The sequence below is a fragment of the Oncorhynchus nerka genome, unplaced genomic scaffold (assembly GCF_034236695.1).
Source record: "Oncorhynchus nerka isolate Pitt River unplaced genomic scaffold, Oner_Uvic_2.0 unplaced_scaffold_705, whole genome shotgun sequence".
NCBI classification, from domain to species: Eukaryota; Metazoa; Chordata; class Actinopteri; order Salmoniformes; family Salmonidae; genus Oncorhynchus; species Oncorhynchus nerka.
In genome coordinates, this window is record NW_027040470.1 from 60117 (window position 1) to 80281 (window position 20165).

Genomic DNA, 20165 nt, shown 5'->3' on the forward strand with positions numbered 1-20165 from the left:
ATAGATAGACAGACAGACAGACAGACAGACAGACAGACAGACAGACAGACAGACAGACAGACAGACAGATAGATAGATCAGTAGACAGATAGATAGATCAGTAGACAGATAGATAGATAGATAGACAGACAGACAGACAGACAGACAGACAGACAGACAGACAGACAGACAGACAGACAGACAGACAGATAGATAGATCAGTAGACAGATAGATAGATCAGACAGACAGACAGACAGACAGACAGACAGATAGATAGATCAGTAGATAGACAGACAGATCAGTCGATATGTTAGTTAGTTGGTATGGATGTCCTCAGTGTGTTTTGAGGCTTGGTATGGATGACAGTTGGATCAGTCCTCTCTATAGTCCTGCTTGGTATGGATGACAGTTGGATCAGTCCTCTCTATAGTCCTGCTTGGTATGGATGACAGTTGGATCAGTCCTCTCTATAGTCCTGCTTGGTATGGATGACAGTTGGATCAGTCCTCTCTATAGTCCTGCTTGGTATGGATGACAGTTGGATCAGTCCTCTCTATAGTCCTGCTTGGTATGGATGACAGTTGGATCCGTCCTCTCTATAGTCCTGCTTGGTATGAATGACAGTTGGATCAGTCCTCTCTATAGTCCTGCTTGGTATGGATGACAGTTGGATCAGTCCTCTCTATAGTCCTGCTTGGTATGGATGACAGTTGGATCAGTCCTCTCTATAGTCCTGCTTGGTATGGATGACAGTTGGATCAGTCCTCTCTATAGTCCTGCTTGGTATGGATGACAGTTGGATCAGTCTTCTCTATAGTCCTGCTTGGTATGGATGACAGTTGGATCAGTCCTCTCTATAGTCCTGCTTGGTATGGATGACAGTTGGATCAGTCCTCTCTATAGTCCTGCTTGGTATGGATGACAGTTGGATCAGTCCTCTCTATAGTCCTGCTTGGTATGGATGACAGTTGGATCAGTCCTCTCTATAGTCCTGCTTGGTATGGATGACAGTTGGATCAGTCCTCTCTATAGTCCTGCTTGGTATGGATGACAGTTGGATCAGTCCTCTCTATAGTCCTGCTTGGTATGGATGACAGTTGGATCAGTCCTCTCTATAGTCCTGCTTGGTATGGATGACAGTTGGATCAGTCCTCTCTATAGTCCTGCTTGGTATGGATGACAGTTGGATCCGTCCTCTCTATAGTCCTGCTTGGTATGAATGACAGTTGGATCAGTCCTCTCTATAGTCCTGCTTGGTATGGATGACAGTTGGATCAGTCCTCTCTATAGTCCTGCTTGGTATGGATGACAGTTGGATCAGTCCTCTCTATAGTCCTGCTTGGTATGGATGACAGTTGGATCAGTCCTCTCTATAGTCCTGCTTGGTATGGATGACAGTTGGATCAGTCCTCTCTATAGTCCTGCTTGGTATGGATGACAGTTGGATCAGTCCTCTCTATAGTCCTGCTTGGTATGGATGACAGTTGGATCAGTCCTCTCTATAGTCCTGCTTGGTATGGATGACAGTTGGATCAGTCTTCTCTATAGTCCTGCTTGGTATGGATGACAGTTGGATCAGTCCTCTCTATAGTCCTGCTTGGTATGGATGACAGTTGGATCAGTCCTCTCTATAGTCCTGCTTGGTATGGATGACAGTTGGATCAGTCCTCTCTATAGTCCTGCTTGGTATGGATGACAGTTGGATCAGTCCTCTCTATAGTCCTGCTTGGTATGGATGACAGTTGGATCAGTCCTCTCTATAGTCCTGCTTGGTATGGATGACAGTTGGATCAGTCCTCTCTATAGTCCTGCTTGGTATGGATGACAGTTGGATCAGTCCTCTCTATAGTCCTGCTTGGTATGGATGACAGTTGGATCCGTCCTCTCTATAGTCCTGCTTGGTATGGATGACAGTTGGATCCGTCCTCTCTATAGTCCTGCTTGGTATGGATGACAGTTGGATCCGTCCTCTCTATAGTCCTGCTTGGTATGGATGTCTATAGTCCTGCTTGGTATGGATGACAGTTGGATCAGTCCTCTCTATAGTCCTGCTTGGTATGGATGACAGTTGGATCAGTCCTCTCTATAGTCCTGCTTGGTATGGATGACAGTTGGATCCGTCCTCTCTATAGTCCTGCTTGGTATGGATGACAGTTGGATCCGTCCTCTCTATAGTCCTGCTTGGTATGGATGACAGTTGGATCCGTCCTCTCTATAGTCCTGCTTGGTATGGATGACAGTTGGATCCGTCCTCTCTATAGTCCTAGCGCTGTCAACAAACTCCTGCCCAAAGTGTTCTACACTACATCATAGATTCCGGTCTCTGTGTGGAAAACAAGTATTTTATCAGATATGTATTGGTGGTCTCTTCTAATTATTGCATTTACCTTCTCATTTGATCAGTTTGGTTCCAACACAAATACTGATTATAATACGTTGTCCTCTCTTTAGAGTGACATATTTTCTCTCGATTCCCATTTGTTTTTTGTTCCTCAGTGTGTCATTTTTAGAATAGAGGGATCCCACAACACAGGAACACCTTTACACCTTTAGGACCCCCCCCCACCCCCCCTTCGTGATGAAGTCTAACTAGAGATCAACACTGAGCTGTTGCAGAGTGGTATGACAGTCCCCCCCCTGTGACAGCAGGAAGTCTAACTAGAGATCAACACTGAGCTGTTGCAGAGTGATATGACAGTCCTCCCCCCGTGACAGCAGGAAGTCTAACTAGAGATCAACACTGAGCTGTTGCAGAGTGATATGACAGTCCTCCCCCCTGTGACAGCAGGAAGTCTAACTAGAGATCAACACTGAGCTGTTGCAGAGTGATATGACAGTCCTCCCCCTGTGACAGCAGGAAGTCTAACTAGAGATCAACACTGAGCTGTTGCTGAGAGTGATATGACAGTCCTCCCCCCCATTCACTGGTGGTTTGATTGTTTATTCAATTATAGAATAAAGAAACCCTGGTTGGATCTAGTTGTTCTCGAGGCAGTGTTCATTTTGTACCTTCTAACAGACTAGAAAACAGAACAATAGAAACAGTTGAAATCAGCAGGCTCTTCAAATGTCAAGTCATCATAACGAACATCATCTAGAGTTTAAAAAAACCAAATAGTGTGAAAACGACAAAATATATATTTTTAAAATATACAAAACCAGGCAGGGATAAAAAAGCATGCCAGACATATTAGATACGTACGCAGGATTTCCCAGTACTAAATGTAATGTTTTTTTGGCATATTTTTTCTATAGTGGTGAAAAGAAAAGGATTAAAATGGTTTGGATCTCACAACTACAGGATGGTTCAAAATGGCCGCTTCTGAGTTGTTGTTGTTGTTGTTGTTGTAGTAGATGTTGTTGTTGTTGTTGTTGTAGTAGATGTTGTTGTTGTTGTTGTTGTTGTAGTTGTTGTTGTTGTTGTTGTTGTAGTTGTTGTTGTAGTAGATGTTGTTGTTGTTGTTGTTGTTGTTGTTGTAGTAGATGTTGTTGTTGTTGTTGTTGTAGTAGATGTTGTTGTTGTTGTTGTAGTAGTAGTAGTTGTTGTTGTTGTTGTTGTTGTTGTTGTTGTTGTTGTAGTAGATGTTGTTGTTGTTGTTGTTGTTGTTGTAGTAGATGTTGTTGTTGTTGTAGTAGATGTTGTTGTAGTAGATGTTGTTGTTGTTGTTGTTGTTGTAGTAGTAGTAGTTGTTGTTGTTGTTGTTGTTGTTGTTGTTGTTGTTGTTGAAGTAGATGTTGTTGTTGTTGTTGTAGTTGTTGTAGTAGATGTTGTTGTTGTTGTTGTTGTAGTAGATGTTGTTGTAGTAGTAGTAGTTGTTGTTGTTGTTGTTGTTGTGAAACCGGTAACAGGAACATGGAGAAGGACCTGGGATAATTATACAACCTATATACAACGATAGATCCCTTCCATCAATACTCCTCAATACTCAAACTAAGTCATCAACAGCATGAAAGTACTCAACTCTCCCCTAGAAAGACTAAATTCTGTAGTCGTCTATAAATACTTTTTTTTTCCCTCTTTAAACTAATACTAATACTGAGAGAGAGAAAAAAAAGTGATTCTCTTGTTTTCTGTTTTTGAAGGCTTGTATGTTTTTTTTCCCCGTACATACACAATGAAAACGTCTCTCCCTGGGCCTTTTTCCCCCCTTAATCACCTGATAATTATGGCAAAATGTTGTTCACAGAGACCTACTCTGATTTATAAGCAGTGCAGTCCTTTGTTCCCACTTCTTCATATCCATTGATCATTTGTAACTAACTACGCTAGTGTTGTCTCTCTCTCTCTCTCTATGCAGAACAAATATTATACCAGTTTATAAAATAAAAAAAAATCTAAAATATTTTTCGGCCACACAGAAAATACCTATTTTAATTTGCAGCACTGTGATCTGTGCTTCTATACAGTCAAGAGTAAATACATTAAGGCCAAGAAACATTGATAATTACAATAATAAATACCCCAAAAAAATAAAAATAACTATAAATAAAATAAATCTCGTAAGCACTGTAGGTGTTGGGTTTAAAAAATACTTATCATGAAATCTAGTGAAAAGGAAGATGTGTGTTTTTTTGTGTGTTTCTCGTTCATCCCCCTTCCAGCTCTTCAACGGTTCACTGATATTCAATGGTTTCAATGGAGTCTCTGACTTCTTCTACTACTTCTTCTTCTTCTTCTACTTCTTCTTCTTCTTAAAAAAAACCCCCGCTGTCTTCAATGTCTCTGTGACAGGTGGCCACGTGGCATGGATACTTCGCCTGAGTCCCAAATGGCACCCTATTCCCTATGTAGTGCACTACTTTAGACCAAAGCCCTAATTCCCCCCTATATCGTGCACTACTGTAGACCAGAGCCCTATTCCCTATATAGTGCACTACGTTAGACCAGAGCCCTATTCCCTATATAGTGCACTATTTTAGACCACAGCCCTAATTCCCCCCTATATAGTGCACTACGTTAGATCAGAGCCCTATTCCCTATATAGAGCACTACTTTAGACCAGGGCCCTATTCCCTATATAGTGCACTACGTTAGACCAGAGCCCTATTCCCTATATAGTGGTACTACTATAGACCAGAGCCCTATTCCCTATATAGTGCACTACTTTAGACCAGGGCCCTATTCCCTATATAGTGCACTACGTTAGACCAGAGCCCTATTCCCTATATAGTGGTACTACTATAGACCAGAGCCCTATTCCTTATATAGTGCACTACTATAGACCAGAGCCCTATTCCCTATATAGTGTACTACTTTAGACCAGAGCCCTATTCCCTATATAGTGCACTACTTTAGACCAGGGCCCTATTCCCTATATAGTGCACTACTATAGACCAGAGCCCTATTCCCTATATAGTGCACTACTTTAGACCAGGGCCCTATTCCCTATATAGTGTACTACTTTAGACCAGGGCTCTGATGTCAAATGGGCATGTATTTGAAACTTCCCCTATGGGTCTGTTCTACACTATATAGGGAATAGAGTGCCATTTGTGGCGCATCCTTGGACTGTGAACTGTGGCCCCCTGGTGGGCTGGGGTGGTACTACTAGAGCTCAGACATTGCCCTGAGCCTGGCTCTGTGTCTGAGACTGTGGCATGACCAGAGTCTTCTGCTGCAGTAGCATAGACGGTCCAGCAGGGGGCACTGTGTGTGTGGCGGCGCCGGAGGGTTTGATCCAGGGCAGGGAGAGCAGGGACACTCCGGTGGTGGTGGCGGTGGCTGTCATGGTAACCTGGATCATCTGGTCTCTTTGGATCAGACGAATCAGAGCCTTGAGACGCTCCAGGGAGGACTGGGTGTCCCTCTGTTGACCAATCAGACGCTCCCGCACGCCCATCACCTTCTGCTGGGACAGAGACACAGGAACATAAACATGTGTAAGTACTGACGAAGACATCTGGCTAGTTAGTAGCAGTCTGCTTCACTGTTGAGCTCCATCTGGCTAGTTAGTTAGCAGTCTGCTTCACTGTTGAGCTTCATCTGGCTAGTTAGTTAGCAGTCTGCTTCACTGTTGAGCTCTTTCTGACTAGTTACTTAGTAGTATGCTTCACTGTTGAACTCCATCTGGCTAGTTAGTAGCAATATGCTTCACTGAGCTCCATCTGACTAGTTAGTTAGCAATATGCTTCACTGTTGAGCTCTATCTGACTAGTTAGTTAGCAGTCTGCTTCACTGTTGAGCTCCTTCTGGCTAGTTAGTAGCAATATGCTTCACTGTTGAGCTCCATCTGGCTAGTTAGTAGCAATATGCTTCACTGAGCTCCATCTGACTAGTTAGTTAGCAATATGCTTCACTGTTGAGCTCCATCTGGCTAGTTAGTTAGCAATATGCTTCACTGTTGAGCTCCATCTGGCTAGTTAGTTAGCAGTCTGCTTCACTGTTGAGCGCCATCTGGCTAGTTAGTAGCAGTCTGCTTCACTGTTGAGCTCCATCTGGCTAGTTAGTTAGCAGTCTGCTTCACTGTTGAGCTCCTTCTGGCTAGTTAGTTAGCAATATGCTTCACTGTTGAGCTCCATCTGGCTAGTTAGTTAGCAGTCTGCTTCACTGTTGAGCTCCATCTGACTAGTTAGTTAGCAGTCTGCTTCACTATTGAGCTCCATCTGACTAGTTAGTTAGCAATATGCTTCACTGTTGAGCTCCATCTGGCTAGTTAGTTAGAGTGTGTCAGGGGTCAGAGGTCATACTGCGAGGGACTTGCTGAGTTGCTGGTCCTGCTGTACTGTGTTGTGAGTGTGTCAGGGGTCAGAGATCATACCGTGAGGGACATGCTGAGTTGCTGGTCCTGCTGTGTTGAGTGTGTCAGTCAGAGGTGACTTCACTTTGAGCTCCTCTGGTCAGTTAGGTCATGCTTACTGTTGAGAGGGACTTGTTGGTCCTGCTGTACTGTGTTGTGTGTGGGTCAGAGGTCATACTGTGAGGGACTTGTTGGTCCTGCTATACAGTGTTGTGAGTGTTTCAGGGGTCAGAGGTCATATTGTGAGGGACTTGTTGGTCCTGCTGTACTGTGTTGTGAGTGGGTCAGAGGTCATACCGTGAGGGACTTGCTGAGTTGCTGGTCCTGCTGTACTGTGTTGTGAGTAGGTCAGAGGTCATACCGTGAGGGACTTGCTGAGTTGCTGGTCCTGCTGTACTGTGTTGTGAGTAGGTCAGAGGTCATACCGTGAGGGACTTGCTGAGTTGCTGATCCTGCTGTACTGTGTTGTGAGTGGGTCAGAGGTCATACTGTGAGGGACTTGCTGAGTTGCTGGTCCTGCTGTACTGTGTTGTGAGTGTGTCAGGGGTCAGAGATCATACCGTGAGGGACATGCTGAGTTGCTGGTCCTGCTGTGTTGTGAGTGTGTCAGGGGTCAGAGGTCATACCGTGAGGGACTTGCTGAGCTTCTGGTCCTGCTGTGTTGTGAGTGTGTCAGGGGTCAGAGGTCATACTGTGAGGGACTTGTTGGTCCTGCTGTGTTGTGAGTGTGTCAGGGGTCAGAAGTCATACTGTGAGGGACTTGTTGGTCCTGCTGTACTGTGTTGTGTGTGGGTCAGAGGTCATACTGTGAGGGACTTGTTGGTCCTGCTATACAGTGTTGTGAGTGTTTCAGGGGTCAGAGGTCATATTGTGAGGGACTTGTTGGTCCTGCTGTACTGTGTTGTGAGTGGGTCAGAGGTCATACCGTGAGGGACTTGCTGAGTTGCTGGTCCTGCTGTACTGTGTTGTGAGTAGGTCAGAGGTCATACCGTGAGGGACTTGCTGAGTTGCTGGTCCTGCTGTACTGTGTTGTGAGTGGGTCAGAGGTCATACTGTGAGGGACTTGCTGAGTTGCTGGTCCTGCTGTACTGTGTTGTGAGTGGGTCAGAGGTCATACCGTGAGGGACTTGCTGAGTTGCTGGTCCTGCTGTACTGTGTTGTGAGTAGGTCAGAGGTCATACTGTGAGGGACTTGCTGAGCTTCTGGTCCTGCTGTACTGTGTTGTGAGTGGGTCAGGGGTCAGAGGTCATACCGTGAGGGACTTGCTGAGTTGCTGGTCCTGCTGTACTGTGTTGTGAGTGGGTCAGAGGTCATACCGTGAGGGACTTGCTGAGTTGCTGGTCCTGCTGTACTGTGTTGTGAGTAGGTCAGAGGTCAGAGGTCATACTGTGAGGGACTTGCTGAGCTTCTGGTCCTGCTGTACTGTGTTGTGAGTGGGTCAGGGGTCAGAGGTCATACCGTGAGGGACTTGCTGAGTTGCTGGTCCTGCTGTACTGTGTTGTGAGTGGGTCAGAGGTCATACCGTGAGGGACTTGCTGAGTTGCTGATCCTGTTCCTCCAGGTGAGCACACTCCTTCTTCAGCTCTACATTCCTCCTGAGCAGACTCCTCTTCTCCCCCTCTCTCACTAAACACACAATACACCTAGCATTAACACACCATAACACACACACCTAGCATTAACACACCATAACACACACACACACACACACACACACCTAGCATTAACACAGCATAACACACACACCTAGCATTAACACAGCATAACACACAATACACCTAGCATTAACACACCATAACACACACACACACACACACACACCTAGCATTAACACAGCATAACACACACACCTAGCATTAACACAGCATAACACACACACCTAGCATTAACACAGCATAACACACACACCTAGCATTAACACAGCATAACACACACACACACCTAGTATTAACACACCATAACACACACACCTAGCATTAACACAGCATAACACACACACACACACCTAGTATTAACACACCATAACACACACACCTAGCATTAACACAGCATAACACACACACACACACCTAGCATTAACACAGCATAACACACACACACACACCTAGTATTAACACACCATAACACACACACCTAGCATTAACACAGCATAACACACACACACACACCTAGTATTAACACACAATACACCTAGCATTAACACACAATACACCTAGTATTAACACACAATACCACACACACACCTAGCATTAACACACCATAACACACACACCTAGCATTAACACAGCATAACACACACACACACCTAGCATTAACACAGCATAACACACACACACACACACACCTAGCATTAACACAGCATAACACACACACACACACCTAGCATTAACACAGCATAACACACACACACACACACACACCTAGCATTAACACAGCATAACACACACCTAGCATTAACTCAGCATAACACACACACACACACACACACACACACACACACACCTAGTATTAACACAGCATAACACACACACACACACACCTAGTATTAACACAGCATAACACACACACACACACACACACACACACACACACACCCCTAGTATTAACACAGCATAACACACACACACACACCTAGCATTAACACAGCATAACACACACACACACCTAGCATTAACACACCATAACACACAATACACCTAGCATTAACACAGCATAACACACATACACCTAGCATTAACACACCATAACACACAACACACCTAGCATTAACACAGCATAACACACACACCTAGCATTAACACAGCATAACACACACACACACACACACACACACACACACACACACACCCCTAGTATTAACACAGCATAACACACACACACACACACCTAGCATTAACACAGCATAACACACACACCTAGCATTAACACAGCATAACACACACACCTAGCATTAACACACACACACACCTAGCATTAACACAGCATAACATACATTGCAGGCCCAACAGCCATATGTCTCACCCGTCTTGTGTGTCACATACGACTGGACAAAGTTCTGTGGCCACGACATGTTCTCTTTGTTCAGAACCTTCAGGAGGAAGGGAAATACAAGGTTATAAAATGGAGGACGACACAAGGTTATGGAGGACGATACAAGGTTATGGAGGACGACACAAGGTTATGGAGGACGACACAAGGTTATAAAATGGAGGACGATACAAGGTTATGGAGGACGATACAAGGTTATGGAGGACGACACAAGGTTATAAAATGGAGGACGATACAAGGTTATGGAGGACGATACAAGGTTATAAAATGGAGGACGATACAAGGTTATAAAATGGAGGACGATACAAGGTTATAAAATGGAGGACGATACAAGGTTATAAAATGGAGGACGATACAAGGTTATAAAATGGAGGACGATACAAGGTTATGGAGGACGATACAAGGTTATAAAATGGAGGACGATACAAGGTTATAAAATGGAGGACGATACAAGGTTATGGAGGACGACACAAGGTTATAAAATGGAGGACGATACAAGGTTATGGAGGACGACACAAGGTTATGGAGGACGACACAAGGTTATAAAATGGAGGACGATACAAGGTTATAAAATGGAGGACGATACAAGGTTATGGAGGACGACACAAGGTTATAAAATGGAGGACGACACAAGGTTATGGAGGACGACACAAGGTTATGGAGGACGATACAAGGTTATGGAGAACGATACAAGGTTATAAAATGGAGGACGACACAAGGTTATAAAATGGAGGACGACACAAGGTTATAAAATGGAGGACGACACAAGGTTATGGAGGACGATACAAGGTTATGGAGGACGATACAAGGTTATGGAGGACGATACAAGGTTATGGAGGACGATACAAGGTTATGGAGGACGATACAAGGTTATAAAATGGAGGACGATACAAGGTTATGGAGGACGATACAAGGTTATGGAGGACGATACAAGGTTATGGAGGACGATACAAGGTTATGGAGGACGATACAAGGTTATGGAGGACGACACAAGGTTATAAAATGGAGAACGACACAAGGTTATAAAATGGAGGACGATACAAGGTTATAAAATGGAGGACGATACAAGGTTATAAAATGGAGGACGATACAAGGTTATAAAATGGAGGACGATACAAGGTTATAAAATGGAGGACGACACAAGGTTATGGAGGACGATACAAGGTTATGGAGGACGACACAAGGTTATAAAATGGAGGACGACACAAGGTTATAAAATGGAGGACGATACAAGGTTATGGAGGACGATACAAGGTTATAAAATGGAGGACGATACAAGGTTATGGAGGACGACACAAGGTTATAAAATGGAGGACGATACAAGGTTATGGAGGACGATACAAGGTTATAAAATGGAGGACGATACAAGGTTATGGAGGACGATACAAGGTTATGGAGGACGACACAAGGTTATGGAGGACGATACAAGGTTATAAAATGGAGGACGATACAAGGTTATGGAGGACGATACAAGGTTATAAAATGGAGGACGATACAAGGTTATGGAGGACGACACAAGGTTATAAAATGGAGGACGATACAAGGTTATAAAATGGAGGACGATACAAGGTTATAAAATGGAGGACGATACAAGGTTATAAAATGGAGGACGATACAAGGTTATGGAGGATGATACAAGGTTATAAAATGGAGGACGATACAAGGTTATGGAGGACGACACAAGGTTATGGAGGACGATACAAGGTTATGGAGGACGATACAAGGTTATAAAATGGAGGACGACACAAGGTTATGGAGGACGATACAAGGTTATGGAGGACGACACAAGGTTATGGAGGACGACACAAGGTTATGGAGGACGATACAAGGTTATAAAATGGAGGACGATACAAGGTTATAAAATGGAGAACGACACAAGGTTATGGAGGACGATACAAGGTTATAAAATGGAGGACGATACAAGGTTATAAAATGGAGAACGACACAAGGTTATGGAGGACGATACAAGGTTATAAAATGGAGGACGATACAAGGTTATAAAATGGAGAACGACACAAGGTTATGGAGGACGACACAAGGTTATGGAGGACGACACAAGGTTATGGAGGACGACACAAGGTTATGGAGGACGACACAAGGTTATGGAGGACGACACAAGGTTATGGAGGACGACACAAGGTTATAAAATGGAGGACGATACAAGGTTATAAAATGGAGGACGATACAAGGTTATAAAATGGAGGACGATTCAGTAGTGGTTATAAAATGGAGTCATTCAGTACAAGGTTATGGAGGATGTCATTCAGTAGGTTATAAAATGGAGATGCGATGTCACACAAGGTTATGGAGGACGACACAAGGTTATAAAATGGAGGACGATACAAGGTTATAAAATGGAGGACGATACAAGGTTATAAAATGGAGGACGACACAAGGTTATGGAGGACGACACAAGGTTATAAAATGGAGGACGATACAAGGTTATAAAATGGAGGACGACACAAGGTTATGGAGGACGACACAAGGTTATAAAATGGAGGACGATACAAGGTTATGGAGGACGATACAAGGTTATAAAATGGAGGACGACACAAGGTTATGGAGGACGATACAAGGTTATAAAATGGAGGACGACACAAGGTTATGGAGGACGATACAAGGTTATAAAATGGAGGACGATACAAGGTTATAAAATGGAGAACGACACAAGGTTATGGAGGACGATACAAGGTTATAAAATGGAGGACGATACAAGGTTATAAAATGGAGAACGACACAAGGTTATGGAGGACGACACAAGGTTATAAAATGGAGGACGATTGAAACAGTTATCTTCCCTGTTGTTCTAGTCAGATGTCATTCAGTAGTGTTGTTCTAGTCAGATGTCATTCAGTAGTGTTGTTCTAGTCAGATGTCATTCAGTAGTGTTGTTATAGTCAGATGTCATTCAGTAGTGTTGTTATAGTCAGTAGATGTCATTCAGTAGTGTTGTTCTAGTCAGATGTCATTCAGTAGTGTTGTTATAGTCAGATGTCATTCAGTAGTGTTGTTATAGTCAGATGTCATTCAGTAGTGTTGTTATAGTCAGATGTCATTCAGTAGTGTTGTTTTAGTCAGTAGATGTCATTCAGTAGTGTTGTTCTAGTCAGATGTCATTCAGTAGTGTTGTTCTAGTCAGATGTCATTCAGTAGTGTTGTTCTAGTCAGATGTCATTCAGTAGTGTTGTTATAGTCAGATGTCATTCAGTAGTGTTGTTATAGTCAGTAGATGTCATTCAGTAGTGTTGTTCTAGTCAGATGTCATTCAGTAGTGTTGTTATAGTCAGATGTCATTCAGTAGTGTTGTTATAGTCAGATGTCATTCAGTAGTGTTGTTATAGTCAGATGTCATTCAGTAGTGTTGTTTTAGTCAGTAGATGTCATTCAGTAGTGTTGTTATAGTCAGATGTCATTCAGTAGTGTTGTTATAGTCAGATGTCATTCAGTAGTGTTGTTTTAGTCAGTAGATGTCATTCAGTAGTGTTGTTATAGTCAGATGTCATTCAGTAGTGTTGTTTTAGTCAGTAGATGTCATTCAGTAGTGTTGTTATAGTCAGATGTCATTCAGTAGTGTTGTTATAGTCAGATGTCATTCAGTAGTGTTGTTATAGTCAGATGTCATTCAGTAGTGTTGTTATAGTCAGATGTCATTCAGTAGTGTTGTTATAGTCAGATGTCATTCAGTAGTGTTGTTTTAGTCAGTAGATGTCATTCAGTAGTGTTGTTATAGTCAGTAGATGTCATTCAGATGTCATTCAGTAGTGTTGTTATAGTCAGATGTCATTCAGTAGTGTTGTTATAGTCAGTAGATGTCATTCAGTAGTGTTGTTCTAGTCAGATGTCATTCAGTAGTGTTGTTATAGTCAGTAGATGTCATTCAGTAGTGTTGTTATAGTCAGTAGATGTCATTCAGTAGTGTTGTTCAGTAGTTCTAGTCAGATGTCATTCAGTAGTGTTGTTATAGTCAGTAGATGTCATTCAGTAGTGTTGTTATAGTCAGATGTCATTCAGTAGTGTTGTTATAGTCAGATGTCATTCAGTAGTGTTGTTATAGTCAGTAGATGTCATTCAGTAGTGTTGTTCTAGTCAGATGTCATTCAGTAGTGTTGTTATAGTCAGATGTCATTCAGTAGTGTTGTTCTAGTCAGATGTCATTCAGTAGTGTTGTTATAGTCAGTAGATGTCATTCAGTAGTGTTGTTATAGTCAGATGTCATTCAGTAGTGTTGTTATAGTCAGATGTCATTCAGTAGTGTTGTTATAGTCAGATGTCATTCAGTAGTGTTGTTATAGTCAGTAGATGTCATTCAGTAGTGTTGTTATAGTCAGATGTCATTCAGTAGTGTTGTTATAGTCAGATGTCATTCAGTAGTGTTGTTATAGTCAGTAGATGTCATTCAGTAGTGTTGTTATAGTCAGTAGATGTCATTCAGTAGTGTTGTTATAGTCAGTAGATGTCATTCAGTAGTGTTGTTCTAGTCAGATGTCATTCAGTAGTGTTGTTCTAGTCAGATGTCATTCAGTAGTGTTGTTCTAGTCAGATGTCATTCAGTAGTGTTGTTCTAGTCAGATGTCATTCAGTAGTGTTGTTCTAGTCAGATGTCATTCAGTAGTGTTGTTCTAGTCAGATGTCATTCAGTAGTGTTGTTCTAGTCAGATGTCATTCAGTAGTGTTGTTTATAGTCATTCAGATGTCATTCAGTAGTGTTGTTATAGTCAGATGTCATTCAGTAGTGTTGTTATAGTCAGATGTCATTCAGTAGTGTTGTTATAGTCAGATGTCATTCAGTAGTGTTGTTATAGTCAGATGTCATTCAGTAGTGTTGTTATAGTCAGATGTCATTCAGTAGTGTTGTTATAGTCAGATGTCATTCAGTAGTGTTGTTATAGTCAGATGTCATTCAGTAGTGTTGTTATAGTCAGATGTCATTCAGTAGTGTTGTTATAGTCAGATGTCATTCAGTAGTGTTGTTATAGTCAGATGTCATTCAGTAGTGTTGTTATAGTCAGATGTCATTCAGTAGTGTTGTTATAGTCAGATGTCATTCAGTAGTGTTGTTATAGTCAGATGTCATTCAGTAGTGTTGTTATAGTCAGTAGATGTCATTCAGTAGTGTTGTTATAGTCAGATGTCATTCAGTAGTGTTGTTATAGTCAGTAGATGTCATTCAGTAGTGTTGTTTAGTCAGATGTCATTCAGTAGTGTTGTTATAGTCAGATGTCATTCAGTAGTGTTGTTATAGTCAGTAGATGTCATTCAGTAGTGTTGTTATAGTCAGATGTCATTCAGTAGTGTTGTTATAGTCAGTAGATGTCATTCAGTAGTTGTTTAGTCAGATGTCATTCAGTAGTCTAGTCAGATGTCATTCAGTAGTGTTGTTATAGTCAGATGTCATTCAGTAGTGTTGTTATAGTCAGATGTCATTCAGTAGTGTTGTTAGTAGTCAGATGTCATTCAGTAGTGTTGTTATAGTCAGATGTCATTCAGTAGTGTTGTTATAGTCAGTAGATGTCATTCAGTAGTGTTGTTATAGTCAGATGTCATTCAGTAGTGTTGTTATAGTCAGATGTCATTCAGTAGTGTTGTTATAGTCAGATGTCATTCAGTAGTGTTGTTATAGTCAGTAGATGTCATTCAGTAGTGTTGTTATAGTCAGATGTCATTCAGTAGTGTTGTTATAGTCAGATGTCATTCAGTAGTGTTGTTTATAGTCAGTCAGATGTCATTCAGTAGTGTTATAGTCTAGTCAGATGTCATTCAGTAGTGTTGTTATAGTCAGATGTCATTCAGTAGTGTTGTTATAGTCAGATGTCATTCAGTAGTGTTGTTCTAGTCAGATGTCATTCAGTAGTGTTGTAGTCAGATGTCATTCAGTAGTGTTGTTCTAGTCAGATGTCATTCAGTAGTGTTGTTCTAGTCAGATGTCATTCAGTAGTGTTGTTATAGTCAGATGTCATTCAGTAGTGTTGTTATAGTCAGATGTCATTCAGTAGTGTTGTTCTAGTCAGATGTCATTCAGTAGTGTTGTTATAGTCAGATGTCATTCAGTAGTGTTGTTATAGTCAGATGTCATTCAGTAGTGTTGTTATAGTCAGATGTCATTCAGTAGTGTTGTTATAGTCAGATGTCATTCAGTAGTGTTGTTATAGTCAGATGTCATTCAGTAGTGTTGTTATAGTCAGATGTCATTCAGTAGTGTTGTTATAGTCAGTAGATGTCATTCAGTAGTGTTGTTATAGTCAGATGTCATTCAGTAGTGTTGTTATAGTCAGATGTCATTCAGTAGTGTTGTTATAGTCAGATGTCATTCAGTAGTGTTGTTATAGTCAGTAGATGTCATTCAGTAGTGTTGTTATAGTCAGATGTCATTCAGTAGTGTTGTTATAGTCAGATGTCATTCAGTAGTGTTGTTTTATGTCATTCAGTAGTAGATGTCATTCAGTAGTGTTGTTATATTCAGTAGATGTCATTCAGTAGTGTTGTTATAGTCAGATGTCATTCAGTAGTGTTGTTATAGTCAGATGTCATTCAGTAGTGTTGTTATAGTCAGTAGATGTCATTCAGTAGTGTTGTTATAGTCAGATGTCATTCAGTAGTGTTGTTATAGTCAGTAGATGTCATTCAGTAGTGTTGTTATAGTCAGATGTCATTCAGTAGTGTTGTTATAGTCAGATGTCATTCAGTAGTGTTGTTATAGTCAGTAGATGTCATTCAGTAGTGTTGTTATAGTCAGTAGATGTCATTCAGATGTCATTCAGTAGTGTTGTTATAGTCAGATGTCATTCAGTAGTGTTGTTATAGTCAGATGTCATTCAGTAGTGTTGTTATAGTCAGATGTCATTCAGTAGTGTTGTTATAGTCAGATGTCATTCAGTAGTGTTGTTATAGTCAGATGTCATTCAGTAGTGTTGTTATAGTCAGATGTCATTCAGTAGTGTTGTTATATGTCATTCAGTAGATGTCATTCAGTAGTGTTGTTATAGTCAGTAGATGTCATTCAGTAGTGTTGTTATAGTCAGATGTCATTCAGTAGTGTTGTTATAGTCAGATGTCATTCAGTAGTGTTGTTATAGTCAGATGTCATTCAGTAGTGTTGTTTAGTCAGATGTCATTCAGTAGTGTTGTTATAGTCAGATGTCATTCAGTAGTGTTCTAGTCAGATGTCATTCAGTAGTGTTGTTATAGTCAGATGTCATTCAGTAGTGTTGTTATAGTCAGATGTCATTCAGTAGTGTTGTTCTAGTCAGATGTCATTCAGTAGTGTTGTTATAGTCAGATGTCATTCAGTAGTGTTGTTATAGTCAGATGTCATTCAGTAGTGTTGTTATAGTCAGATGTCATTCAGAGTGTCATTATAGTCAGATGTCATTCAGTAGTGTTGTTATAGTCAGATGTCATTCAGTAGTGTTGTTATAGTCAGATGTCATTCAGTAGTGTTGTTATAGTCAGATGTCATTCAGTAGTGTTGTTATAGTCAGATGTCATTCAGTAGTGTTGTTATAGTCAGATGTCATTCAGTAGTGTTGTTTATAGTCAGATGTCATTCAGTAGTGTTGTTATAGTCAGATGTCATTCAGTAGTGTTGTTATAGTCAGTAGATGTCATTCAGTAGTGTTGTTATAGTCAGTAGATGTCATTCAGTAGTGTTGTTATAGTCAGATGTCATTCAGTAGTGTTGTTATAGTCAGATGTCATTCAGTAGTGTTGTTTAGTCAGTAGATGTCATTCAGTAGTGTTGTTATAGTCAGTCAGATGTCATTCAGTAGTGTTGTTATAGTCAGATGTCATTCAGTAGTGTTGTTATAGTCAGTAGATGTCATTCAGTAGTGTTGTTATAGTCAGTAGATGTCATTCAGTAGTGTTGTTCTAGTCAGATGTCATTCAGTAGTGTTGTTATAGTCAGATGTCATTCAGTAGTGTTGTTATAGTCAGATGTCATTCAGTAGTGTTGTTATAGTCAGATGTCATTCAGTAGTGTTGTTATAGTCAGATGTCATTCAGTAGTGTTGTTATAGTCAGTAGATGTCATTCAGTAGTGTTGTTATAGTCAGATGTCATTCAGTAGTGTTCATTATAGTTATAGTCAGATGTCATTCAGTAGTGTTGTTATAGTCAGATGTCATTCAGTAGTGTTGTTATAGTCAGATGTCATTCAGTAGTGTTGTTATAGTCAGATGTCATTCAGTAGTGTTGTTATAGTCAGTAGATGTCATTCAGTAGTGTTGTTATAGTCAGATGTCATTCAGTAGTGTTGTTATAGTCAGATGTCATTCAGTAGTGTTGTTATAGTCAGATGTCATTCAGTAGTGTTGTTATAGTCAGATGTCATTCAGTAGTGTTGTTATAGTCAGATGTCAGTGTTGTTCAGTAGATGTCATTTAGTTCTAGTCAGATGTCATTCAGTAGTGTTGTTATAGTCAGATGTCATTCAGTAGTGTTGTTATGTCAGATGTCATTCAGTGTTGTTATAGTCAGTAGATGTCATTCAGTAGTGTTGTTATAGTCAGATGTCATTCAGTAGTGTTGTTATAGTCAGATGTCATTCAGTAGTGTTGTTATAGTCAGATGTCATTCAGTAGTGTTGTTATAGTCAGTGTTGTAGATGTCATTCAGTAGTGTTGTTATAGTCAGATGTCATTCAGTAGTGTTGTTATAGTCAGATGTCATTCAGTAGTGTTGTTATAGTCAGATGTCATTCAGTAGTGTTGTTATAGTCAGATGTCATTCAGTAGTGTTGTTATAGTCAGATGTCATTCAGTAGTGTTGTTATAGTCAGATGTCATTCAGTAGTGTTGTTATAGTCAGATGTCATTCAGTAGTGTTGTAGTCAGATGTCATTCAGTAGTGTTGTTATAGTCAGATGTCATTCAGTAGTGTTGTTATAGTCAGATGTCATTCAGTAGTGTTGTTATAGTCAGATGTCATTCAGTAGTGTTGTTCTAGTCAGATGTCATTCAGTAGTGTTGTTTAGTCAGATGTCATTCAGTAGTGTTGTTATAGTCAGTCAGATGTCATTCAGTAGTGTTGTTATAGTCAGATGTCATTCAGTAGTGTTGTTATAGTCAGATGTCATTCAGTAGTGTTGTTATAGTCAGATGTCATTCAGTAGTGTTGTTTATAGATGTCATTCAGTAGTGTTGTTATAGTCAGATGTCATTCAGTAGTGTTGTTATAGTCAGATGTCATTCAGTAGTGTTGTTATAGTCAGATGTCATTCAGTAGTGTTGTTATAGTCAGATGTCATTCAGTAGTGTTGTTATAGTCAGATGTCATTCAGTAGTGTTGTTATAGTCAGATGTCATTCAGTAGTGTTGTTATAGTCAGATGTCATTCAGTAGTGTTGTTATAGTCAGATGTCATTCAGATGTCATTCAGTAGTGTTGTTATAGTCAGTAGATGTCATTCAGTAGTGTTGTTATAGTCAGATGTCATTCAGTAGTGTTGTTATAGTCAGATGTCATTCAGTAGTGTTGTTATAGTCAGTAGATGTCATTCAGTAGTCAGTAGATGTCATTCAGTAGTGTTGTTCTAGTCAGATGTCATTCAGTAGTGTTGTTATATAGATGTCATTCAGTAGTGTTGTTATAGTCAGATGTCATTCAGTAGTGTTGTTATAGTCAGATGTCATTCAGTAGTGTTGTTATAGTCAGATGTCATTCAGTAGTGTTGTTATAGTGTTATAGTAGATGTCATTCAGTAGTGTTGTTATAGTCAGTAGATGTCATTCAGTAGTGTTGTTATAGTCAGATGTCATTCAGTAGTGTTGTTATAGTCAGTAGATGTCATTCAGTAGTGTTGTTATAGTCATTCAGATGTCATTCAGTAGTGTTGTTATAGTTATAGTCAGATGTCATTCAGTAGTGTTGTTATAGTCAGAGATGTCATTCAGTAGTGTTGTTATAGTCAGATGTCATTCAGTAGTGTTGTTATAGTCAGATGTCATTCAGTAGTGTTGTTATAGTCAGTAGATGTCATTCAGTAGTGTTGTTTATAGATCAGTAGTGTTGATGTCATTCAGTAGTGTTGTTATAGTCAGATGTCATTCAGTAGTGTTGTTATAGTCAGATGTCATTCAGTAGATGTCATTCAGTAGTGTTGTTATTCAGTAGTCAGATGTCATTCAGTAGTGTTGTTATAGTCAGTAGATGTCATTCAGTAGTGTTGTTATAGTCAGATGTCATTCAGTAGTGTTGTTATAGTCAGATGTCATTCAGTAGTGTTGTTATAGTCAGATGTCATTCAGTAGTGTTGTTATAGTCAGTAGTGTTGTTATAGATGTCATTCAGTAGTGTTGTTATAGTCAGATGTCATTCAGTAGTGTTGATAGTCAGATGTCATTCAGTAGTGTTGTTATATGTCAGTAGTGTTGTAGATGTCATTCAGTAGTGTTGTTCTAGTCA

General features: G+C 40.5%; 1 protein-coding gene across 1 annotated transcript in view; it reads right to left on the reverse strand.

The window, feature by feature from the left end:
• Nucleotides 1-5184: 5184 nt before the first annotated feature.
• LOC135571184 (PHD finger protein 21B-like) overlaps nt 5185-20165 on the reverse strand; it is a 35552-nt gene continuing 20571 nt past the window's right edge. Inside the window, exons 7-9 of the mRNA XM_065016970.1 lie at nt 9739-9805; nt 8240-8343; nt 5185-5826 (exon numbers count right to left, since the gene is read on the reverse strand). Coding sequence (XP_064873042.1) covers nt 5536-5826; nt 8240-8343; nt 9739-9805 — 462 coding nt within the window. The 3' untranslated portion in view covers nt 5185-5535. The remainder of the gene's footprint in view (nt 5827-8239; nt 8344-9738; nt 9806-20165) is intronic.